This window comes from Macrotis lagotis, chromosome 8 (assembly GCF_037893015.1).
Source record: "Macrotis lagotis isolate mMagLag1 chromosome 8, bilby.v1.9.chrom.fasta, whole genome shotgun sequence".
Lineage (NCBI taxonomy): Eukaryota > Metazoa > Chordata > Mammalia > Peramelemorphia > Peramelidae > Macrotis > Macrotis lagotis.
Window position 1 is genome coordinate 40,300,770 of NC_133665.1, and position 27,246 is coordinate 40,328,015.

Consider the following 27,246-nt stretch of genomic DNA (forward strand, 5'->3'; position numbering starts at 1 on the left):
CCCATTTTCATTCTTATAAACTGAGGATCACAGAGTTACCACAGTTTGGTGCTGTTATTGTTACAGTTCATTCATTTCGGTTGTGTCTGACTTTGTGATCATCTGAAGTTTTTCTGGCAAAGATACTGGAGTGATTTGCCATCTTCTTCAGATATTGATATTACCACCTTAGAAATTAAAATGGAAATTAAAAAATTATTTAAAAATAATAAGCTTATTGTTTAAGAAAAATATCTATATTTTCAAAAATTAAAAAATTAACAAGAAAAATGACATTTTACATATTGTAAAATTTTAAGTGTCTGACAATAGAAGATAGCTAGATTTTCATGATTCTACATTCAAATTGTTGAATAATTTTGAAGTATATGAAGAAAATATATTTTCATACCTAAAGAACTGAGAAAGGGAGGAGTGTTTTAATAGGTCAGTAACAGCTTATTATTTAAGTAGTTCTGATGTGAAGACTAATCTGAAAATGTCTCTGAGTCCATGGACCACATTTTGGGAACCTTTGCTGTAATACATCACAGCCTTTCAAATATTTGAAGACTGCTTAAGACTCTCCTGTCTCCCACCCCTCCAGAGATTTTTCTCTTCTCTGAGTTAAACATCCCTAATTACTTTAGCTTGTTCTCCTCTCCTCCCCTCCCCTCCCCTCCCCTCCCCTCCCCTCCCTCCCCTCCCCTCCCCTCCCCTCCCCTCCTCCCCTCCCCTCCCCTCCCCTCCTCCCTCCCCTCTCCCTCCTCTCCTCTCCTCTCCTCTCCTCTCCTCTCCTCTCCTCTCCTCTCCTCTCCTCTCCTCTCCTCTCCTCTCCTCTCATTTCCAAGGAGGAAACTCTTTTTACTAGTACAGCTTACTAATTACTCTGTAACTGATAGTCTTAGAGAACTATCTGGGTCACTTAAAGGTTGCCAGGGTCATATAATCAATATATGTCAGAATTTGGACCTGACCCCAAATCTTCCAGGCTTCAAAGCTGGCTTTTCATAACATGCTGCCTCTCCCTTCAATTAATTCATTTTATGCTATGACCAGGAAATTCTTCTCTATCTTGGTCATTTTCTTTGTTCACTTTCCTTCTTAGTATCTAGTACTCAGAACTGAGTAAGTACTCCAGATGAAATTTGACCAAAACAGTCAATAGGACCATCATTTCTTTTCACATAGGTCAAAAGTATATTATAAACTGTACAAAATTATATTACTCCATGGATCGGCCATATTGCACTGTCATAACAAGTTTATACTTTTTTTTTTAGTTTTTTTTGCAAGGCAATGGAGTTTAGTGGCTTGCCCAAGGCCACATAGCTAGGTAATTAAGTGTCTAAGGACACATTTGAACTCAGGTATTCCTGACTCCAGGACCGGTGCTCTTAACAATTGTGCCACCTAGACACCCCTGTACTTTATTTAAAAAAAACCCAAAACTTTAGATGAGTTGCTATCTTGCCATACTCTTTCCAACTTATACTTGCAAAGTTTTTTTTTTGAACCCAAGTATAAGGTTATTATGCTTTTGCTCTGTCATCCTTTAACTTTATCCTATCCACTTACCTTTGATCCTCTTCTTTTCCCAAATAGAGTTGCTATTGTTATTTTTTAAGCCTAAAATGCCCTATTTTCTTTAGTTTTCAATAACCTCACTTCATCTGGAGGTTTAACATTCCTTATGATCTTTTCTTGACTCTGCTTTCATATTCATTCTTTTCTATGTCTATTTTAGAAAATATAAAGTTTAATTTTTAATTAAATAAATTTAATTAAAACTTCATTTTGAATGTCTTTCTAAAATCTAAATTAGCTGATAAATTTCCTGGATATAGACAACTCCCATTTCCTTAATAGCAAGATTCACTTTTGCTTGTGTCTTTAGAGTTTTATTCTTGACAGCTTTCCTTCCCTGGAGGGCTTACTTCTATTGGATTTTTAGCTTAATTTGAACCCTCCTAACTACTTTCTGTAGTGGACACAGGACAAAAAAATATTATATTAGCTATTTTGCCAAAAAGATCATAAAATGAAGGGTAGAACCAGTGTTCAGTGTGGATAGGACAGAGATAAACGACCATGTTAAGATTCTCTTATTTTATCAATATGAAGCCTCAATCTGCCAAAAGAATTATATTTGGACTGAAATGGAAAAAAAAAAGAAAAATGATGAATGGGTTGTTGAAATCCAAAACCAAGAAAAAGAGTAAATAAGCACCTAGTTGCCCCTGATGAGTTCAAGTCAGCAAACCCAGAGAAACTGAATTCAAGGACTCTAAAATTTCTGGAGTTACTCATTCTCTTTAACAATTAAAAAGAATTTTACTAATGAACAATTGTAAAGAGTCAACTTCAAAGTTAAAAGGACATTCTACAATCATCAGGTGGTCAGGAAACTCTAGAGAAAGTCCAGACAGGTTAGGAGATCTCAGCAGCCCTTCACAGCAAATAATCAGTAGGTGTTATTTCTCACAAATGGTAAAAAAGCTCATCATTTTTTGGTATAATCCTTCATCCCCCCAAGTCTCTCTCATTCTTCCTGCTGTAGAAAAATACATTACATTTCTTAAAGGGCCAGTCTCATTTATTTGCTGCTAGCTAGGACCATCTAGTATTATGTGAAATTTTGGGGGACTACCCCCCAAAAAAGGGAAAGAAAATTTGAAGGGTTGAAAGAAAAAGGGTAAAGTAAGAAGAATTTCTACCTTCTGTTAGCTTCAAAAGCATACAGGTATAGCAGCTCAAATTTATATATGTGTTAATCAATCTTTTTTAAAAGACTGATAACATTCTCCTGCAAATTCAAGTGGAACAGAGCCCCTTTCCCAACCTTTTAGTGGTTAATTTCCAGATGGTTTAATTTCCTTTTCTGAAACTAAATGGCTTAAAAATCTCTAACCAGGCCAGGCTCCAGATTCCAGACTCCCAACTTGAACTCCAAGATAGAATACCCATTTAATTATTTTATCCCTCAAGGTTGTAGGGATAACCCTGAAGCTGAGCCACTTGCAGTGATAAAGGACAGAGTAGAAAAATGGGGAAAATGCCACAGAACTAAAAGACAGAAATCTTTAGGCTGATGAATTTGGTTTTAATTCCCAGCAAAATTCTAAACCATATAATTAAAAGGGTGGTTAGTGAACATCTAGATAAGGAAGTGGTGATCACAAAGACATAGCAGGACTTCACCAAAACCAGTCCTGCCAGACTAACCTCATTTTCTTCTTTGGCAAGCTAATTAGATGGGCAGATCAGTGAAATTCTATAAATATTATTTACCTAGATTTTAGTAGAGAATTTGGTAGTCTCTCATGTTATAGAAAAGATGGAGACATGTAAGACAGCAAAAGTACAGCAAAGCAGATTTGGTACTATTTTATTTTTATTCAGCAATTCAATAAACATTTATTAAATGCCTACTATGTACATTTGGAGAAGTCATTAATAGTCCCATGTTGATCTGGAAGGAAGACAGTGAAATTCCACAAAAATGGCTTGGTCTTGGTCATGTGCTGTTTAGCATATTTTTGTGAATGAATTGAATAAGGAAAAGATGACATGCATCTCAAATTTGCAGACTGTACTAGAAAAAACAGTTAAAATAATGCCTGCTGGAGTCAGAATATAAAAAAATCTTGGTAGGATGCAGCACTGATCACACAACTGAGAAAAATATGTGAAAGTCTATTATATGGGGGCAGCTAGATGTGACAGTGAATAGATCACCAGCCCTGGAGTCAGGAGAACCTGAGTTCAAATATGAGCTCACACACTTACTTAACCTAGCTGTGTGACCTTGGGCAAGTCACTTAACCCCATTGCCTTGCCAAAAAAAAAGTCTATTATATGGTACAAAAAGACTTCAAGCAAGATGTGAAGTTTGAAGTGGGTTACAAAGGATAGACAGAATTTGGATAGGCAGAGAGAGAAGATTGTTCTGGGTCAGACTATTGTTTTTGTTCAACCAGACTATGGAAAATCTTCAATGCTGCTAAGAGGAATCATTAAAATAGTCTATTTCCTAAAGAATATTGTATACTGTGACAATATTGTCTTAAGGATAAATTTGAGCAAACAAGTCATTTTATCTATTATAAATACGAAATACAAAGGACCTATAAAAGATGCTATCTGCAACCAGAAGAACTAATAAATAGATGTGTAGTTTGGTTTTACAGGGGTGTGTGTGTATGTCTTTTTCTGTGTGTGTGTGTGTGTGTGTGTGTGTGTGTGTGTGTGTGTGTGTATCTCTAAGGGTAGCCATCTCTAGGACAGGAGGGCAGGGAGAGGGAAGCACAAGGGTAAAAAGAGTTGTATGATAACTTTATTACATATTTAAAAGAAAAAGCAAACTATACATAATAGATTTGTAGTTTCATGTGCATTTTTTAAATTCTACTTTGTTGTTAAATTCTATTTTCTTTTTTCCTTTTTTTTTCTTTTTAGTTTTTTTTGGCAAGGCAAATGGGGTTAAGTGGCTTGCCCAAGGCCACACAGCTACATAATTAAGTGTCTGAGACTGGATTTGAACCCAGGTACTCCTGACTCCAAGGCCAGTGTTTCATCCACTGCACCACCTAGCCGCCCCTAAATTCTATTTTCTTAAGCTCAGAATAAAAAAAATATATTTCCCAATTAAACTTCTAAAAATAAACTTTCCATCCTTTTAATATGATATTAGCAGCAATCATTTCTCTCATATTCTTAATAGCCTCACCACAGACTACTTCAATTTATGACTGTAGATTGATTCCATGCTCCAGCATGGAATATCTTCAGGATATCTTCAATTTTCTCAATGAACATTAAAAATTTTGAAAAATCAAATTTTAATTTACTTAAATATAAAAACAAATATATCATGGAGTACTTTTAGGAAAAGTGAGGTATTAGAGGAAGCACAGGCTATAGTGGATATATATATATATATATATGTATATACATACACATATATGTGTTGATGAGTTGCTATTATTATAAAAGAAGATCTGAAAAGTCAGGAAATTATCATGAAGAGAAAAAGAAGAAAAGAAAGGTAGAGAGAAAATTTCCTCCTTTTTTAAAAAACAGTATTCATGTAGAAATCATGGAAATAACCACAATTTTTTTTTCATTCTTTTGTAAAGAAGGAAAATGCAAGTATCCTGAGTGCTCAGGGTTAGTGGGCACAGGAAAGACGAATCTTTCAAGATTAGTCCTCAATAAGAACTTTTCATTAAGACTGTTTTGTGTATCAAGATTGATTAGTGGATTGGTCAAATAGGGCAGTAAAGATTCAGAGTGAATTAAGATCTACGTAAACTGGAAGAAAATCACAGTAGACTGAAGATAAAGAATAGTTAAAGGTTAATCCTAGGTATTTGCATTTCTTGAACTCCTAAATTATATATATATATATATATATATATATATATATATATATATATATATATATCAGATTTTAACTATATCAGCAAATAATTGTTTTGAGGTTTTAATAAAGAGTATTAGTCATAATTTATGGCAAACAGAATTAGTTCAAATATACAACTATAAAACAGGTACCACCATCTATTGTGTGGAAAACTTACTTGAAGTACAAGTATTGTATCTAGAAACTAGTAAATTAAGTAAATTAAATTAAATTAAACTAAACTAAATATTAGCCTTACAGAGAAAAATCTAGAAAATCAGATCTGTAATTAGCTGGGCTGGGTGGGGGGCTGCTGAATGGGGCTTCTTCCTATAATGGCATGCTTCCTCTCCATAGCAACTACCATCTTAGTCCTATGCTGACCTAGACTCTCTGTATGGTGCAGTAGTTGCCCCCTCAGTCTACCATTGCCATGGTATCTCCTTCTTGGAGTCCACTTTTCCCCTAATTCCCTTGGGGGCAAAGACCAAGCTCTCAAAGGGATTGGCTCCTCCTTCTCTCAGAACAACTGCACTCATATTTGGGTTGTTTCATGCCCTCTCTTCCTACCCACCCATAATTGTAGTTGTCTTTGGTCAATTTTTGTTGTTCAGTCATCTCAGTCTTGTCTTGACTCTTTGTCACTCCATTTGGAATTTTCTTGCCAAAGATTCAGGAGTGATTTTCCATTTCTTTCTTTGACTCATTTTACACAGGAGGAAACTGAGATAAATGGAGTTAAGTGACTTGCCCAAGGTCACATAGCTAGTAAATTGAAGGATTCCAACTCATGATAATGAGTCTTACAATGCTCTATTCACTATGCCACCTAGTAAAATATCTCCTAGCTACTGCTATGACTCAAACTCTGACTGCTCATCATCTTGACATCTTCAAGCCTCATCCTGTGATTCTTTCACTACCATGCTATCAACAATCAGACTCCACGCACTGCCCTTAAACAAAAAATAAATGGCAACAAATAAATAAATTAACAAACAAACAAACAAATAAATAAATAAATAGAGATAGATAGATAAATAAAATGGTATTTTTTTTAGCTTTGCAATGAAAAACAAACAAAAAAGATTTGGGGTCTAACCTTACCTGTTTTGGGTCTAACAGTGGTAACTGAATCCAAATAGTCTATCATTTCTTTATGTTTAAAATCAAGTGCAATTTCAAAAGAGGTTTTCTCCAGCACATTGACATGGTCAGGGTTAGCTCCCTTGTCCACCAGCTGTTGAGCCACGCTCACTCTCCCATTCAGGGCTGCCAACATCAGTGGACTCCAGCCCATCGTCTTAACGCTGTAATTGGCATCAGCTCCCCACTCCACTAAGAGGTGGACCACTGCCTCATGTCCATGCTGGGCAGCTATCATCAGGGCAGTGATGTCTGGCAGGTCCCCTTTGTTGCCATCCTCAAGCACACTGTGATTAAAATGGTCATAATTGTCAACGAAGGCTCCTGTTTCCAGTAAGAGCTTAACAGCACTGAGATGACCACCTCTGGATGCCATCGCGAGCACACTTGCCCCCAGTCTGTTCTGCGCATTGATATCTGCCCCGTTTTCCAACAGTATGTGAAGTACATTGATATGTCCAAATCTGTAAGGAGAATAGGGAAACAATTAGAGAATGAACAACTAAATACACTATAATAAGTGTTGAGGAAACAGGCCATTAGTCAAATTATATATTTATGCAATTGTATTGATCTATGTACATCTCTCTCTCTCTCTCTCTCTCTCTCTCTCTTTCCATATATATATATATATATATATATATATATATATATATACACACACATTTTATATATATATATATATATATATACATATATAAAATAAACACATGTAGTGTTGATAACTATAACATTTTGAAACAGACATGTTTTGATTTTATTGGTATAAAAGACAACTGGTTAAAATACTTCCCCTACCAATGGAGATGTCAAATGGTTGGTGATTTTTTGTCTTAGAAGATTGATTGGGGTATTGGACATTAAGTGACCTAACCACTACACATAAGAAATGGGACTTGAGTCTTGACTTTCCTGACTATGGAGCCAATGCTTTATGCAATATATATGAAAGGCTGTGCAGTACAATAAATAGAACCCTAGTCTCAGAGTCCATTAGACTTCAAGTCTCACCTCGATATATGTTGACTATGTGGCAATACCAGCATACTTTAATGTCTATATGTATACAATAGTATAAGAATAATATCTATATTACTCATAGCAAAAGACTCTAATACATTGGGACTCTCCCTTCCCACCACTCTGGAAATGGATGGCAAAGACTAGCATTGATGACTAAGTTAATCCCTAAACATATTAACCACACAGTGGTATTTCATGATCATATAAGTATCTATGAATACAAACATACATGATTCCTTCCATCCCTTTTCATTATTTTCCTAGGCAAACTTCCACTTTCTCCAAAACATTTTCCAGATTAACTCTTCCTGGATTTTAATTTTCCATTAATTCCAACAACCTCTACCTTTTATATATTTATATGTAGATAAATTAAATACATTGGTTGCAGAGTACTAGTGGGCCATGTTACAAAGGAAGGAGAAATAAAGTGGTAGCTATCTGAATGGACTTAAAATGTGAAAGGGAACACAGGAAAAACACAGGTAAAGTAGATGCACACAATTTATAGGTTGTAAATTTTATTATGGCAGAACAGTTGTTGAGCTATATCGCTGTTAAAAATTCCCAGATCAATGAAATCACAGGTCCATATCAAAAATAAAGAAATAACTAAAAATAAAAAATTACAAAGAACAAATATATTGAATGATATTGGGAAGAACTAAGAGTCTCCATAATGAATCTGGCTCCTAGTAGAAGCCCATACTGAAAATGGATCAAAGATCTCAACCCTCAAACTCCTATTTTTTTGACTAGAATACTCAGAAAATAGACCTTGCCCACTGTGTCTGCTGATTCAAGCCATATTAATCCAATCATATTTCAGTTTGCACAGTTTTTCCACACACATCCTTTGTGTAAAGGCACAAAGGACCTCAAATGTAAAACACGATAAAATCAAAGAAAATTCAAGATCTATCACACCATCTAATTAGCCGGAAGTATATAACTGGAAAGACTGATGGAAGCAGGTTGTACTTCTCCTACCCAGACCCAATTTTCACTGGGCCTGCCATATTTAAGAGAAATATTAACAAACTAGAATGAGTAGAGAACAGAGTAACCTGAATGATAACAGGTGTTGAAACAGAACCTGTGCAAATTGGTTGAAAGAAGAAAATTAAAGAAATGATAGATATAAAATGATGATGATGATGATGATAGTGCTTTAAGGTTTAGAAAACATTTTACAAATATTATCTCATTTTTTTTTCTTCTGTCCTGGGAGGTTATATACTATTATTACTCCCATTACAGTTGAGGAAAATGAGTCAGACAGAGATTAAGTGACTTGCCCCAGAGTCCTACTTTAAACACTCAGTGAAATATCTTGAAAAGGTCACTAACCTGTGAAAAACAGATTAATTCTAACAGTTCTAACAAGATTAATAGCACCTATCCCACAGGGTTATTATAAGACTCAAAGAAGAAAAATGTATATAAAGACCTTTGCAAATCTTCAAAGCATTATGCAAATGATACTGCTAGGTGTTAAAACAGGTAGAACTGGGATTTTCCTCCTGCCTCCGAAACCAGCCTTCTGACTTTGAGGTCCCAGCTTATTCCACCACCCTACTTTCTGACCTCAACCCATCCCTGACCCCAGGCTGTTGTAGATATCTACTAAACTCTTTCTCTTCCACCAGGACATAGATTGCCAAAGTTTGAGGTTAAATTCATTGAATTTAGTGAGTCTTATAATAGTTTGTGTTTCTCCCTCATAGTGACTGGGTCCTGTGGTGACTGGCTTTCTGTTTTTCTAAACATAGGGGACATTTCCATTGACTGGCTGGAGGGGGAGGGTGGGGAGGATAGGGTGGTTGGGGTGGGGAGGGGGAGGCTTTTTGTATGAAGAATAACAAATGTTAGGGTGGGGAAAGTTGATTCCTAATCCATGGCTCTCACCTATACTCTGTTCTTATTTCCCTCGGAACTTTATCTGTTTAAAAGTTCAAGATGTTCTAGGATCTGCTTTCTTTGCTCTTGATAGTGGTCAGGTTGTAAGACTCACTTGTTGCTGACCTTTCCCTCATAGCCAAAAGCCCTGGTTTCACCTTGCCTCTCCCTCTACCCAAAATGAATGATAGATTAAATGTTCATGAAATATTGGCTAATATGCAAAAGGGCAGTCAGTGCACAACAGCAAAAGACTCTAGTACTGTGGGATACTCCCCTCCTACCACTCTAGAAATAGGTGGCAAAGGAAGACTGTCATTGACGACTAAGTTAAATCCTTAACATGTTACCCACATTCGTGATATTTCATGACCACTTACTTGCCTTAAACTCTTCTGACCAAAAGTGAAATGACTATCTTTAGTTTCTATAGCCCAGTGCTACTGGTTTCTTGAGCATTCATAAACACAACAACAACAAAAGGCATTTTTAAGGGTTTTTTTTTTTTTGCAAGGCAAATGGGGTTAAGTGGCTTGCCCAAGGCCACATAGCTAGGTAATTATTATGTGTCCAAGGCTGGATTTGAACTCAGGTACTCCTGACTCCAGGGCCAGTGCACTATCCACTGTGCCACCTAGCCGCCCAAAAGAAGGAATTTTTTTAAAAACTTACTAAACTGTCACAGGGCCTTTCCAACCTTAAAGTTGTCTGGAAATCTCAGTTTGAGTTGGTTAACTCCAGGCAAACACTGTGATGTTTGAAATTTGTCTTTGGTATCCTCTACTTCTCCAACTTCTCACACTACCTCCTGCTCCTGAACCCTGCAGTGAACTTTGAGGAAAAAATGAGTTCTAGTTTTGGCTCTAACAGTACCTAACTGTGTGACTTGAAAGGAGTCATTTGATTACCCCGTGCCTCAGTTTCCCTAATCCTTGAAATTAAAGAGCTAGACAATATCTAATATCCCATACAACTCTAAAATTATATGAACCCAAGTGTTCTTTCTCCCTAGCCCTCCCTGCTCAGTCCTGAATCTTACATTTTGCCTGACAAATGGTCAGCCAGTCTTTGAGATCTTATGGTCTGGTGAACTCACCAGTATGACCATAGCCCCTGAGATGCAGTTAGGCCAAGACTAATAAACCCATAAACTTAAACAGATAATATCCTTGAGATATTGTGATCTGGTGAAGCAACTGGTATGACCATAGCCCCTGAGATGCAATCATACCAAGACTAATAAATCCATAGACTTATGAAGTTAATATCCTTAAGAAATTGTAATCTAGTGAGCTGAGTAGTATGACCATATCCCCTAAGATGCAGTTATGCCAAGAGAGAAAATCACTTGCCTCTTGCTGTATGGCATAGCTAGAATTGTTTCCTACATTTCTGCCTCATTCCTCATTCTTTAATATGTAATTTAGAAAATACCCTCATTTCACTAGCCCCAGGTATACCACTTCTCTTCCCCTACTGATCACAAGGAAGTCTCCTATTGGGGCCATGAAGGATCTTTGTCTAAAACTTTAAAAAAAAAAATCTGAGCTCCACCATTCTGGACCTTAATTTGGAACTATGACCAAAGTTTATACCATTTGATCCAGTCATAGCACTACTAAGGAGGTATCCCAAAGAGATAATCTTTTTTCAATGGAAAAAGAACAGAAAAAAAATTTATAGCAACTCTCTCTCTCTTTTTTTTTTTAAGTTTTCGCAAGGCAAATGGGGTTAAATGGCGCTTGTCCAAGGCTATAGCAACTCTTTTTAAAGTAGCTAAAAACTGGAAATTTTTGGGAAACCCATCAATTGCGGAATGACTGAACAAGTTGTGGTATATGATTGTGATGGAATACTACTGGACTTTAAGAAATGATGACCTCAATGATAGCTGCACAAAATAATTGCGTGAAATGAGCAGAACCAAGAGAACATTGTATACAGCAATAGCAATATTGTTTTAAGAATGACTGAGCAAATAAGTTATTTTGTCTATTATAAATATGCAAATTAACTTTAAAGGGCATAAAAATATGCTATTCTACCTCAGAGAAAGAATTGATAAACAGAAGTATGTATAGAAAAATTTTACATATATATGAACATATATATGTACCCATTTCTAGAATGGGGAGAGAGAGGGAAGGAAGGGAAAAATAATTTACATGATAATTTTGTTGAATATTTGAAAGGAATAGCAAATTGTGCATAACAAATTTGCAGTTTCATGTGCAATCATCTCTTTTTATTGAATTATGTTATGGAAATACTTGTTTTGCTCCAGAAATTAAAAATAAAATAAATTCATCATTATTATTATTATTATTAGTCTAAAAGAAAAAAGAAAAACCTGGAAAGACTTACTTGAACTAATACAAAATAAAGTAAGCAAAACCAGGAGAACATTGTACAACAGTAGCAGCAATATTGTACAATGAAGAATTATAATTGACTTAGTTATTCTCAGTAATACAATGATTCAAGACAATCTCATGAGGAAAAAATGCTGTCTGACTTCAGAAAAAGAACTGATGATGTCTGAATATAGTTTGAAGTATACTACATTTTACTTTCTTTTCTTCCTTCTTCCTTTCTTTCTATTTTTTCCACATCAATATGGAAATGTACATGCTTATACATGTCTAATTGACATATTGCTATCTAAGGGAATGGGCAGGGGAGAGAGGGGCAGATAGAATTTAGAAATCAAAATTTAACAAGGAATGTTAAAAAATAGTTCTTACATGTAAATGGAGAAAAATTTATCTTTATCTCTATTTCTATCTCTATCCCTATCCACATCCACATCCATATCCATATCTATATCTATATATTTTAAGACTCAAAGGGCTTCCACTCTTTGACCATTGTGAAAGCCACTGCACATCTGGAAGCTGTGGACAATGAGGGTCACACACTGAGATAGTTCCCTCTTAGTATCTGTTCTTATTTACCCTCATGAGTAGTGATTAAGTTTTATCTGCTATTCTTATGTGACTCTGCTACTCTTAATCTGTACTCCCTTGTACTAAAGATATTATCTTTAAGTGGGAGGTTTGTTGAGGGAGAACAAAAGAAGTAAAGTAGGTAGAATACCTGGGATTATAGGATTTTGAACCTATGACATCCAGTCCAAGTCTTTGACAGATGAGAAAACTGTGAACTAAAGAAAATAAGTAAAAATAAAAATAACTAGCAACTATAGGGCATTGAGGTTTGCAAAATACTTTGCATAAGCTAACTCATTGGATCCTCAAATGCCTCTATGAGGTGAGTGCCATGATTATCTTTATTTTATAGATGAGGAAACTGAAGTTAAGAAAAGTCCATTAACTTGCCCAGGATCAATGTCTATCTGATACAAGATTCCAATTTAGAGCTTCGTGATTCTAAGTCCTGCACTCTGAACACTAAGGTTTTTTTTTTGTTTTTTTTTTCAGGTTTTTGCAAGGCAAATGGGGTTAAGTGGCTTGCCCAAGGCCACACAGCTAGGTAATTATTAAGTGTCTGAGACCAGATTTGAACCCAGGTACTCCTGACTCCAAGGCCGGTGCTTTATCCACTATGGCACCTAGCCACCCCTGAACACTAAGTTTCAAGAGAAACACAGTTAGGTTTGATGTAAGGAAAAGCTTCCTAAGGAGTAGAGTTAAATAATCATCAAATGGACGCCTTAAGAGACAACGAATTCCTGTTAAATTGAAAAAAAAAAAGATTTAAAAAAGCCCAATAACAACTTATCTGGAATGTCATAAATGGTGTCCTTGTTTAGGTGCAGCAAGTTGGACTAGAGGTAGTGTGGTAGCATCTGGATTCAAATCCTATACACAATACTTCGAATTTGTGTGACCATGCCAGACCTGGACCTAGGTTTCCATTTCATCTCTCAATGTTAATATCTGCACTATTTCACTAGGCTGCTGTGAAATTCAGTGATAACATATATCAAGGACTTTTCCTAAGGCACTAAAGTATCTGATAGCATCATCATGATGAAGATGATTTTGATTATGATTATCATAATTATTATCTCATCTAGAAAAATTCACATTTCAGAAGAAAGGTGGACTAGATTTATACCTTATGACAGGCAGTCTCCACTTGTTGCCATAGTGTTCTCAGAAAACAGCATTCAAACTGAAACAATAGAATAGTATTTTCCAGTTCATACTAGTCATCATAAAAACTGCAGCTCCCTTTTTATATCACTAGATGGCACTCTTCCTTCAGTAAGATGCCATCCTATGTTTACAACTGCCTGGGAAACTGGACCAAAGAGATAGATCAAAGTAATCAATTGCAAAATTCTAATGAAGGATCAGTGAACAGAATTCTCTAAAAGTCAACTTTTACTAAGCTGAGTTGAGAGGAGAGGAGAGGAGAAGGATGAAAGGGGAAAGGAGAAGAGATACAGGAATATATATGTATGTATGTATTTATTTATTTATACATGAATGAGAAATCATATCTATTCCATCTATATTAGGTATGTTTATGGTTTATATTGCCATTTAAATGAGATGAATTCCTGCAGTCACTCAAAAGCAACAATAAAGGACGGCTAGGCGGTACAGTGGATAGAGCATTGGTCTTGCAGTCAAATCTGAGTTCAAATCTAGCCTCAGACCTCTGACTTAACCCCAACTCCCTCTCCCTCCCCCCCCCCCCAAATGCACAATATAGTCCTTGGCTAATGGGTAGAAAAACACTAATCTAGAACAAACCCTTCACTTTCCTCTTAAATCTTTTTCTTTCCTTTCTTCTGCTACCTTTCATTACCCTACTTGAGGCAGTTATTATCCCTCACTCAGACTACAATAATAGCAGGTCTTCCAACCTCCAGTTTGGTTTTAAGAGTCAAACACTGAAAAATCTATTTGATCCTAAAGTTGACAGGGAGGTAGTCATAATGCCATATGATTAAAAAAATCCTAGGAATGAAAATTTTATGTTCTGTGTTTTGTTAAATGGAAATAACTTTCTGTAGATATAATTTATAAATATAGTATTTGATTAGAAAATGTGGTTGCTGATTTCATCAGATTCTAATTTATCCTATCCAGCTCCGATGGCTACTTTGATGGTTCCCCCTTGCATATCAAATAGCTCGATTCTTGGGCATTCAATATTCCTTTAAACAATTAGACACCAGTTTACCTCTCTAGGTTTATCTCACATTTCTCCTATTCACATAGAATATATTCCCACTTCCTTCTATTACTCAAATGAATGGTGGTCTTTCCTACCTCATAGTCTTTTCCCATAACTAAAAATTCTTTCTATCTCATAAGCTCTGGCTCTTGAAATCTTTTCCATTCTTTTAAGGCCCAGCTGGGATATGCCACTTCCTACATGAAGCATTCCTGATCCTTTGCCAAGCCAGAAATTTCTTTCTACTTCCCTAATACTTTGTTTATATCACTCCTGTCCACATTACATGTTAATTTGTTATTTAATTTAATAATGTTATTTACTTACTTCTATTATTTATCCCACTAGACTTGACCACCTCTACAATCATATACCAATACAAAATAACTTATAACCATAATAATAATATTAACTAGCAGTTATAAAATGTCTAAAGGTTTGCAAAGTATTTTAGGTATATCATCTCCTTTTCTCTGAGACTATCAATGAGATGATCTCTACCATTCTCTTGTTCTGTGACTGAATTCAAATATTTTCATCCAAATGAGAACATTCAGACTGAAGACATCTCAAGCAAGCAATCGCTCAATAAACATTTATTAAATACCTACTATGTCCCAGGCCCTGGGATTAGAAAGGTAAAAATGAGAACATCTTTACCTTCAAAAACTAACTCATCACTTCCCAACCCAACAACTGGATCTAAGAGAATGCGTTGTCAGAGTTGTCAGACAGATTGCATTATATTTAAATTCTACTACTACTACTACTAATAATAATAATAATAAGAAGAAGAAGAAGAAGAAGAAGAAGCACAACAAATAGATTTGCTGAGTCCTCAGAAATTGGGATGCTGCTGCTTGGAGAGGATACCATTTCTCCCCCCCACACACATGTCCTTTGCATCCAGTGATAGAGAAGAGGAGATACACAGATAGAGTAAAAGGTATAGTAAAATGAATAGGAGGAGGGTAGCTCTTGCAATTGGAAACATCAGAGAAAAGATTTCAGGGAGAAATAAGTCCTTTAGTTGAGAATGGAAGGAAATGAAGGCTTCCAAGATGGGGAGGTGGGATAGGAAGGTATCTTAAGATGGGTGATACCCTGAAGGATTAGACAGAAGAGAAGGAGTAACATGAATGAGGAACAGTAAAGATGTTCAGTATGGCTAATAAATAAAAGTTTAGGAAGGGAAGTAAATGAGTAATTAGGTTTGAATAAGTTGGAGCCAGGTTGTAATGAACTTGAAGAGACAAACTAAGAAGTTTATATCCGGGGGCCATATCACCTCATGATCAAATGGTCCAAGGAATACAAGGCTTGTATAACCTGGTTTATTAAACTGGAAGAATTTTATAAGGATACAACACAGTTATAAACACAATTTTCTGTGATTAGAAAGTGTGGAAGTCCAGTACTAGGCCAACTGAACCCTATTAGGCAGAAAGGGAAAGTGTAGCTGTCTACTCTACCTCCCCAGTCTAGGAGGCCACTCTGCTATTGCTCAACCACTCAGCCTTGTCTCCTGACCACCTCTGCTCATATCCTATCCCAGACTGACCTGTTACTGTTTGCTATTCTCACTTTTGCTTCTGTCCCTGTCTGATTCACTATCACAGTTCCTAAGTTCGGATTGGCCCACCTGTTTTTTTTTTTGACAAACTAATCTGCTTCATCCCTTGGACATCATATGAAAAAGATACTTCATTTGGAGTCCTAGATTTTGGGTTCAAAAAATCAAATTAGATTTAGAGTGGGTCCTTTAGATGACCTTGGAGGTTGTCTAGTACAACCCCTTCATTTTATAGTTGAGGAAACCAAGACCCAGGTTGAGGAAGCAACTTGTCCAGGGGTCAAAGAGGTAGTAAATGGTAAAACTGGGATTCAAAACAAATTCAAATTAAATAGCTAAAACTAGTCTTATCACTGCAAAAAATTGCCAGCAGTTTCCATGTAATATTTGAATAAGTCTTGTCTGGAACTCAAGTTTTCTTTTACTATCAAATGGGGGCAGGGGAGACAAACTAGATGATCCACAAGGGTCCTTCCAGCTCTAAATTTATAATAAAGTTTACTTTCTGGTTGAGAATTTGCTTTGCATAATAAAATCATCTCTACCAGGAATCTTCCCTAAGCCACTGAGCCTAATTGCAAGGTTCCCTTGCATTGCAAGACTTTTTTCTACTTGTCAATTTTCATCCTCAAACCTAAGTGTTTACACCACCTGCTAGCTAAACATCTGGTGCAATTAAATTAGTTGAGAACGGAGTCTGTGAAGGACTTTCTTGGGGAAGTAAATGTAGAGGATAAAAAAAAACTCAGCTCTCAAAAATGGATTTCATAACATGGATGAGTTGTGTGACTCAGTTCTGATCAATCAATATCCTCATCTGTTAAATGGGTAAAATAATACTTGGGCTACAAATCTCAACACCACTGTAAAAAAAAAGGTGAAAAGTTGCTCTAGGAGGATGTGAGGGCAGGAATTCCCAGAAGCTCTTCCCAAAAAACTCCAAAAGCCATAAAACTGTGACTCTAACCATATTCTAAAGAGATTCACAGAAAGACTGAATAAAACAACTCTCCAGCCCAAGACAATGTGCTGTGGGAAGGATCTATTCTACCAGACCGGGGTTGGAAACAGTTGCAGTATGAACCAGGGAGGCACATCCTGAAGCAAACCAGTTCCAGCCTTCCAGCAACAGCCACTAGTGGGGTGCCTGATCTTGGAGGGTCAGTGGGAGAACTCTATCACACCAGAGTAAGCATGGATCCCAGGCCAGCGCAGACCTCAGGGCAGCCCCACCCTGGGAACCTATCACCTGGCAGCTGCTTCCAGAGTACTCAGTCCCTAAATGGTAAGGGAATTGGGGTAGCAGAGGTCTTTCTGCTATCCCTGGAGCAGGACTCTACTGCTTTGCTCTTACTCAGATCCAGGTCCCAGTCTGGGCCCCCATACTACCATGGAGGAACAGGGACCCTTCTCACAGCTCCAGGGCAGAGGAGAGGGCTTGTGTTCATCCACAGACCAGAGCATAGGCCAGAAGAGCAGTAAAAGCCTCTCATAAACCATTGGAAGAATTAAGGTCCTGGGGTGAGTATCCCCAAACCCCCCCCAAAGCTTGGAACTACATTAAAATCAGTCATAGGCTAAGAAAATGAACAAAGAACAGAAAAAATAGAATATGACCATAGAAAATTACTTTGATCCTATGAAGGATCAAAATATACACTGAGAGGATAATAAAGTCAAAGCTTCTGCACCCAAAGCCTCCAAGAAAAAATAGGAACTGGTCTCAGGCAATGGAAGAGCTCAAAAAAGACTGAAAATCAAGGGAAATAGAGGAAAATTTGGGAAGAAAAATGAGAGCAATGCAGGTAAATCATGCAAACCAAGTCAACAGCTTGGTGAAGGAGATACAAAAATACTGAAGAAAATAACATGTTAAAAACCGGATTAGGTAAAATTAAAAAGTCTTCCACAAGACCCATGAAGAGAAGAATGCCTTAAAAAAGCAGAAATGGTCAGTTGGAAAAGGAGATACAAAAGCTCTCTGAAGAAAATAGTTCCTTCAAATGTAGAATGGAGTTAAAAGAAGCTGATGATTTTGTGAGAATTCAAGAAACAATAAAACAAAACCAAAAGTTTAAAAACCTAGAAGAAAATACGAAATATCTCACTGGAAAAACAACTGACCTAGAAAACAGATTTACAAGAGATAATTTAGAAAATTATTGAGCTACCTGAAAGTCATGACAAGAAAAGAGTCTAGACTTCATTTTTCAAGAAATAATCCAAGGGGCAGCTAGGTGGCACAGTAGATAGTGCACTGGCCCTGGAGTTAGGAGGACCTGAATTCAAATGTGATCTCAGTCACTTAACAATTTCCCTAGCTGTGTGACCTTGGGCAAGTCACTTAAACCTATTGCCTTAAATAAATAAAATTTAATTTTTTAAAAAAAGAAATAATCCAGTAAAATTTCCCTGAGATCCAAGAAGCAGAAGATAAAATAGAAATTGGGGGAACCCACAATCATCTCCTGAAAGAGATGCCCCCCCCAAAAAAACTTCCCAGGAATATTAGACATTTTAGCCAAATTCCAGAACTCCCATGTCAAAATAAAAATACTACAAACAGCCAGAAAGAAACAATTCAAAAATTGTGGAGTTACAGTCAAGATAACACAAGATGTAGTAGCGTCTACATTAAGGGCTCTTAGGGCTTGGAATATGATATTCCAGAAGGCAAATCAACTATATAGCAAAACTGAACATCATCTTTCAGGGGAAAAGATGAACATTCAATGAAACAGAGGACTCTCAGACTTTCCTGTTGAAATAACCAGAGCTGAATAGAAAGTTTGATCATCAGGTAGGGGACTGAGGTGAAACACAGGGAGGGTGAACGGGAAGGGCAAATTCTGAGGGATTTAATGATATTGAACTGCTTATATTCTTGCATGGGAAGATGATACTGATAACTCATATGAACCTTCTCAGAGAGATAGAATGGGTTAAGATCATTCACATAAAAGAGTCAAGAAAAATCTTTTACAACATAGTGGAAGGGGAGAAGGGTAAGGGGGAATGAGTGAGTCTTCATCCTCATCAGAAATGGCTCAAAGAGGAAATAACATACACAGTCAAAAGTGTATAGAACTTTATCTTACCCTAGAGAAAAATGAGAGGAAAGGAATGGGAGAAAGGGGACAAGGGGAGGGGAAGTGGAGTGTAGGTGATAGAAGAGAGGGATGATTGTGAGAAAGAGTAGTCATATACAACACACTTCTAAGGAGGGACAGGGTAAAAGGAGTGAGAGAATAGAATAAATGGGAGTAGTAAGGAATGGATGGAAGGAAATAAGCTAGCAATAGCAATTGTGGGAAAAAAATACTGAAACAACTTCTCTGATGGACTTATAATAAAGTATGTGATTCATCCCAGAGACAGAATTGATGGCATCTTAACACAGACTGAAGTACATTTTTTTCTCATTTCATTTCTCTTGAGGTTTCTCTATCTTTTGAGGGGGGAGAGGGGTTTATGTTTACTTTTTTTTTTTAGGTTTTTGCCAGGCAAATGGGTTTAAATGGCTTGCCCAAGACCACACAGCTAGGTAATTAAGTGTCTGAGGCTGGATTTGAACTCAGTTACTCCTGACTCCAGGGCCGGTGCTCTATCCACTTTGCCACCTAGCCATACCTATGTTTGCTTTAGCAACAAGATTATGGTAGTAATTTTAAAATAAATAAATAAACAAATAATTAATTAAATAAATAAATCATTAAAACTTTTTTTAAAAGTTGCTCTATTAAAAAGCTAGAATCACAGTTGCAGACATTTAACCAAATTTCATTTTATAGAGGAGAAATAAAAGATTAGGTGAATTGAATAAGACCCTCCCTTGCCCCCCTCCCAAGTAAAAGGGAGAGAGGGAGGAAGGGAAGGAGGGAGGGAGGAGGAAGGAGGGAAGAAGGGGAGGAAGGAAGAAAGGAAGGAATAATGGGAAGGAAGGAAGGAAGGAAGGAAGGAAGGAAGGAAGGAAGGAAGGAAGGAAGGAAGGAAGGGAGGGAGGGAGGGAGGGAGGGAGAAAGGGAGAACATATGCACCAGGCACTGTGTTAAGCACCTTTAAAATATTTCATTTGATCTTCACAATGACCCTGAGAGGTAGGTGCTCTGAGGTAGGTCCCTATTTTACAGATGAGGAAATGGAGGTTGACAGAGGTAAGGTGATGGCTCAAGTTCACACAGCTAGTAAGTGTCCGAGACTAGTGGAACTCACTCACTTCATCCAGTGCCTCCAAGGCAGAGCCAGGATCTGGCCTGAAGTTGTCTGCTTCTAAATTCCGTACCCCCTCCACCCCCAGTTCCTTCATATGAGAGTCTGAATATTAAAATGGAAACGCCCTGAAACGACGTAATAGTTCCTCAGGGGCTGGCCTGTCCAATCTCTCATTCCCAGTTCTGTTGCTGAAATGCCAGAAATGTTTCTGGAACTGTTCCCATAATGATTAACTTGTGTTCAGTCCTTGGGCCCAGAAAGGAGGTGCTCCATTGGCTTTGCTCAGGCTGGCTTTGCTTGGGCATTCTGGGACAATACACTCCTTATGCAGCCTTCTTTGTTGTCTTATCAGGTCAGGGAGAGTTAAGTGAAAAGATTATCCCTACCTCTATGTGAATCTGATCCCAGCAAGCTTTGTACTTTATTTTGCTTTGTAACTTTTCCTCTCCTTAATTACCTATTAAATAAAATTTTGTTGTTAACCCTATTATATTTCTCACTAGGATTAAAGAAAGGGTTTTTTACCTTTGCCTATAGCAGGGATGCTTAATCTGAGTTCCTTGAATTGACTTTTCTCAAGTTTATTTCAATATAATTGATTATATTATTTTATTACAAATATTGTAATACCAAAAATACTATGTAGTTTTTTTAATTATTAAAGATATTATTTGAGGTTTACAATTCCCTCCAATCTTACTTCCCCCCCCCCCCAAGGAAAGCAATCTGTCAGTCTTTACTTTGTTTCCATGTTGTACATTGATCCAAATTAAGTGTGATGAGAGAGAAATCATATCCTTAAGGAAGAGACAAGAAGTCTATGAGGTAACAAGATCAGACAATAAGATATCTGGTCCCCCTCCCCCAAATTAAAGGGAATAGTCCTTGAACTTTGTTCAAACTCCATGGCTCTTTATCTGGATACAGAAGGCACTCTCCTTTGCAGACAGCCCAAAATTGTTCCCGATTGTTGCACTGATGGAATGAGCAAGTCCTTCAAGGTTGATCATCACTGCCATGTTGCTGTTAGGGTGTACAGTATTTTTCTGGTTCTGTTCATCTCACTCAGCATCAGTTCATGCAAATCTCTCCAGGCTTCCCTGAAATCCTGTCCCTCCTGGTTCCTGGTTTCTAATAGAACAATAGTGTTCCATGACATGCATATACCACAGTTTGCTAAGCCATTCCCCAATTGAAGGATATTTACTTGATTTCCAATTCTTTGCCACCACAAACAGGGCTGCTATAAATATTTTTGTACAAGTGATGTTTTTACCCTTTTTCATCATCTCTTCAGGGTATAGACCCAGTAGTGGTATTGCTGGATCAAAGGGTATACACATTTTTGTTGCCCTTTGGGTGTAGTTCCAAATAGCTCTCCAGAAAGGTTGGATGAGTTCTATGTGGGTTTTTTAATGCATTTAAAAACACCTTTGACTTCACTGGATTGCCAAAGGAGTCTCTGATTTTCTGTCTGTCTATCTCTGTCTCTATGTGTATACACATGTATGCAAAATTCGTATATTCTTATATATATATATATATGAATATATTTATATATAAATGTATTCAAATACAAAGGATTATAAATGTAACTAATTTATTGATATATACTCCCTTTTCCTTCTTGAGAGAGACAGAGATATGTCTTATCTATATCTGTCTATCTGTCTCTTTCTGGAAAGGGAAGAGGGTGGGGGGGAAGGAGAGAGAAAGAGAGTCAGAGAGAGAGAGAGAGAGAGAGAGAAAGAGAGAGAGAGACAGACAGACAGACAGACAGACATTCTTCTCTAGAACCTAGATATACTCCCAAATGATGGGTAATTTTTAGTCCAAAGAGGAACCATTTTAAATACACATCCAGAGGGTAGAAGTCTCCACTTGGTAGCATTTTTACCTTGTGTTAATACACACTTCTTGAATTAACCAAATTGCAATTTTATAAAAGAAATATAGTTAGAATTTTAAATTTTTGTAAGTAAAAAGAGGAAGCTTAGGACCTTTGGAACTTTAGGCAAATCACATAAGTTCCCTGGACCTCAGTTTCCCCAGCTGTAAAATGAGAAGATTGGCCAATTGTTGAAGTCCCTCAGAGGTCTAAATCTATCTTCTTAAACTGAATAAAATAAGCCTTTTGATCATCACCTTTCTTAATATATTGGCACTTGACTACTCAAATGTCATCTCTAAAACAATTATATTTTCCCCAACTAGGCAGCCTGCAACCCATCAGGGCCCATCCCACTCTGAGTTATTCTTCTAATAGTAAACATAGAAGCATAAAACTCTGCTCTTTATTCTGGAAATAGGTTTCTGCCCTTAGTCCACCCTTAATTAGCCCCATGATACACAGCCTCAGTAAAAGGATACCCTTGCAGATTAGACAACTCCCTTAGAGGGTAAAAAACAGAAAGAATGAACATACCTCTCAACAAATGAAGCATAGCATGATCTAAGGAGCCTTATCTATATCAGCAGAGAAACAAGAATGAAGTTAGGTTAGGAAATAATTTACTCAAATCATTTGGAAATAAGTGGTCTAATCAATTATGGCAAAGGAAAGGAAAAAGGGTTTGGGAGGTTTGTTCTGCTGTTTTCATGGTGCTGCTGAACTCTTCCATTCCTTAAATTTGGGTCCCCTCCTCTCTCTTTCAGCCAAGGATAGGAAAAAGTTGCAGGTAAAAAACAAGAGTGAAAGTTAATAAACTTTGCACAGGGTTTCAGCCTTTAATCTGCATTTTCTTCTTCTGCCATTTACCTTAGGTCTCCTCCAAAGCAAACCAGTGTCAACACTAACCTTGTCTCTAGGTTCCATTAGTTTCATTAACCCTTCATAGTTTTTACTTTCTTTAGTCTGGACCAGAGAATCAAGGTTCTAGAACTGGCAGGGACTTCAGAAGCATTCTAGGGCAAGCTTTTTTTACAGATGAGGAAACTGAGGACTAAAAAAGGTTAAATAATTAGTCCAAGATCAGAAAGCTAATGTCAAAGGCAGAGCACAAGTTTCTTTTATGGGATCCTTTAGTAAATCGTTATAACCCCCCAAATCAGACTTTAGCAAAAGTAGATTGTAGTGTAACTAGGGGGCACAATTAGTACAAATCTAGCCTAAGATACTTAGTAACTGCAAGACTCAGCTGTGTGCCACAGTAGCAAGTCACTCAATCTCATTTTTCTCAACTGTAAAATGGAGATAACAATAGTGCCTTCCTCCCATGGTTATTGTGAAGACCACATGTGATAAAAATTGTAAAGTGCCCTGGCAGAGAGTAAAGGATCTGATCTAGGATGGGTCTGAAGCTAGAAAGGCTCAGTTGCATATCAGTCAACAAACACCAAGACAGTTCAGAGAAAATGAGAACATAAAAGCTGTAGGGACTGGAGCTCTGAGTTGTATTAGCCATGTGTGTGTTCCCTGTCTTAAAAGTCCACCAGACTTTTAAATCTGTGCCCACTCCCTCCTGAGTGTATTGGAGAGGAGGGTACACTCCTGGTTAACGTCAATGCTTTGTAACTCCTGTTCTTACTAGACAATTGAGCAAACCCAGTCTCCTGGATGATTTTTTTCTTTTTAGTTTTTGCAAAGCAAATGGGGTTAAGTGACTTGCCCAAGGCCACACAGCTAGCTAATTATTAAGTGTCTGAGGCTGGATTTGAACTCAGGCACTCCTGACTCCAGGGCCGGTGCTCTATCCACTGTGCCACCTAGCTGCCCCCTGGCTGATTTTTAAGAAGCAGCACAGGAATGGGGGAATCTCAAGATATTATTAAGAGGATGTTGACCTTAATGATTATTCTCTAGAGCCCTGGATAGAGTAGAGTGTGAGTTGAGGGAGTGAGCACAGAGATTGTGTTACATTGTAATTTCATTATTTTTTTCATTTTTATTTCATTTTTAAAATAAGAGCTAGTATGTACATAAAGCTTTAAAGTTTGCAAAGTGCTTTACAAATAACTCATTTATCCTCACAAAAATTCTGGGATGTAGCTGTTACTATTATATTATATCACATTATATTATGCTTCTTATATTTGTTATATTATTATATATTCTATATTGTATCACTGTATTGTTATTATATATACAAATATGTATATATACATATATATGTATGTATATATATATCTTGACCAATTTAAATCCTAGTCTATTTCCACAATAAATAGTCAATGCTAATAAATCACTTTACAGATGAGGATGAGAGGGATTAAATGATTTGCCCAGGGTCACACATCTACTAAGGGTAAGGCTATATTTGAACTCAGATCTTCCTGGCTCCAGGTCCAATGGTCTATGTATTGTGCCAATTAGCTATTTAAGTGAACTAGAGCAGTTCTGTGCTCATCGTTTCCATAACCAGGCCTGGTGGCACAACCTACCAACTTGGGACAGGTTATGATCAAAGTCCATCTGTTGTCTATCATCCTTGCTATGTGATCTACTTAAGAGGTTTCTCATGAAAAACTTCTTCCAGTAAATAGGCACTGTCCCCACCCCTTCTGCTAAGCTCTTTATCTGTAATAAGAGTAGACCAGAAAAAATTTGCCATTATTTTTTTCTGCCCTGGGTGACCAACCACAAGTTTTTGCTTATCACTTTCTACTATAGACCAACAGGATATATATATTTGGACCACACTGAAGACAAACATTTCTACCTTGTTTTCCACAAGTAGTTAAAATATGTTAGGTTAGATGAAACAATTGTAAAAAAAATTAAATGCTAACTAGTAGAGTACCAAGTTCAAGAATAGTTCAGCTAAGAGAGATCAGTATGGGACAGAATTATAAAGTCTCAAAGAATGAGTAAGAATGAAATAAATGGGAGGAGAAAGGGTCTTTTAGCAGACCAATAAAAGAGAGTCAGCACAAATAAAGACACTGGAAAGCCTTTATATGCTTAGAAAATATTAAAAATAGCTCTTATTGCCTGCAGGAGAGCTTACATTTGAGAAAATGATGGGAAATATTGTTGAATAGTTTAAGGCAAGGTCAGACCATAAGAAGCCTCCCAGGTCAGAGAGGTTTGTACTTTATGCATTAAGCAATGATGAAAGTCAGGTACTGGATATTAATCAGGTATCATTGTGCAGGATGGTTTAAGAGAGAAAAATTGGAGACACCGAGATCACTGAGAAGTTGTAAAGGTATTAAAATGGTAGCAGAAGAAATGAAAGGGGAGAAGGGGAGAATTCATATGGCTCTTTGAAAAAATTTTTATAAAGGTGTCAGACTGAGATCAAGAATTTTCCGGGGGTTGGAGCCAAGATGGCGACAAGAAGGGATCAAGTCTTAGGCGCTCTCTGATAAAACGTGAAACTAAAGACTCTAAACTTTCGAGAGACAGAACCCACAAAGGGACCCAGAGAGGCAGTTCTCCTACTCAAGGTAACCTGGAAAAGAGCAGAAAGGCTCTGCTCCCCGGGGTTGGAGGGGCAGCCTGCCAGACCGAAATAACTTCAGCCTCCTGGAGGCAGCCCCAGGGAGCTGGGAGCCACGGCTCACAGCAGCGGGGGAGTCTCCTGAGCTGCACTCCGGGGAGCACCGGGCACAAAGTGGGGGAACAGCGGGGGACCTCTGCCAGAGCGAGCAAGTGGAACCCAGCCCTCAGGGCACACAGCTAGCAGCTTGGTCTTTTCCCAGCCCTGATCCAGGAAACAGAAGCAGGCAGAGCTGGTAAGCAGGAGCCTCCAGAGCATGAGCCCATTGAGCTGAGGGAGGGGAGTGAAGAGAGACTGCACAACTCTGTCCTCTACCCCTGGAACAGGACTCTGGGGCTCTGACCACATTCAGATCCTGATAGCAGTCTAGCCCCGTCCCCCACAGAATAGCAGCCCCCCCCCCACCTCAGCCCTGTGGCAGAGCACTTATGGTCATTCACAGACCAGGAGAGAGGACAGAGCCTCACACACTGAGACCCTTGTGGGAGTGTCCCAAAATCTCAGGAAGCACCCCAAAACTAGGCTCAGGCTGGGAAAATGAGCAAGCAGAGAAATAAGAGGAAGACCATTGAGAAATATTTTGCTCATGAGCCCAAGAAGGATCAAAATACTCAGTCTGAAGATGAGGAAGCACAAGCTCCTGCATCTAAAGACTCCAAGAAAAACAGAAATTTGGCTCAGGCTATGGCAGAGCTCAAAAAAGACTTTGAAAATCAAATGAAGGAGTTGGAAGAAAAACTGGGAAAAGAAAGGAGAGAGATGCAAGAAAAACATGAAAATGAAGTCAGCAGCTTAGTCAAGGAAATCCAAAAAAATGCTGAAGAAAATAGCATGCTAAAAACCAGCTTAGGTCAAATGGATAAAACAGTTCCAAAAGTTATTGAGGAGAAGAATGCTTAAAAAAGCAAGATTGGCCAGATGGAAAAAGAGATAAGAAAACTGAGGAGAACAAATCCTTCAGACAAAGAATAGAATTCAGGGAGATTGATGAATTTACCAGAAATCAGGAATCAATACTTCAAAACCAAAAAAATGAAAAATTAGAAGAAAATGTGAAATATCTCATTGAAAAAACAACTGATATGGAAAACAGACTTAGGAAAGATAATTTAGAAATTATTGGAATACCTGAAAGTCATGATCAGGAAAAGAGCCCTGACATCATTTTCAAAGAATTACTATAGGAAAATTGCCCTGATATTCTAGAAGCAGAGGGCAAAATAGAAATGGAGAGAATCCACCGATCCCCCAGAGAAAGAGATCCCAAAAAACCAACCCCTAGGAATATTATAGCCAAGTTCCAGAACTCCCAAGTCAAAGAGAAAATATTACAAGCAGCCAGAAGGACACAGTTCAAATATCATGGAGCTGTAGTCAGGATCACACAGGACCTAGCAGTAACTACATTGGAAGCTCAT

At 37.5% G+C, this 27,246-nt stretch overlaps 1 protein-coding gene across 2 annotated transcripts in view; it reads right to left on the bottom strand.

The window, feature by feature from the left end:
- Window positions 1-27,246, bottom strand: part of ANKS6 (ankyrin repeat and sterile alpha motif domain containing 6) — an 83,455-nt gene that overhangs the window by 46,342 nt on the left and 9,867 nt on the right. Inside the window, exons 1-2 of one of the 2 annotated variants that reach the window (XM_074196720.1) lie at window positions 20,392-20,829; window positions 6,491-6,993 (exon numbers count right to left, since the gene is read on the bottom strand). In XM_074196720.1, coding sequence (XP_074052821.1) covers window positions 6,491-6,993; window positions 20,392-20,396 — 508 coding nt within the window. In that variant the 5' untranslated portion in view covers window positions 20,397-20,829. Of the gene's footprint in view, window positions 1-6,490; window positions 6,994-20,391; window positions 20,830-27,246 lie in introns of those variants that run through there. The other variant, XM_074196721.1, reaches the window with a different exon arrangement.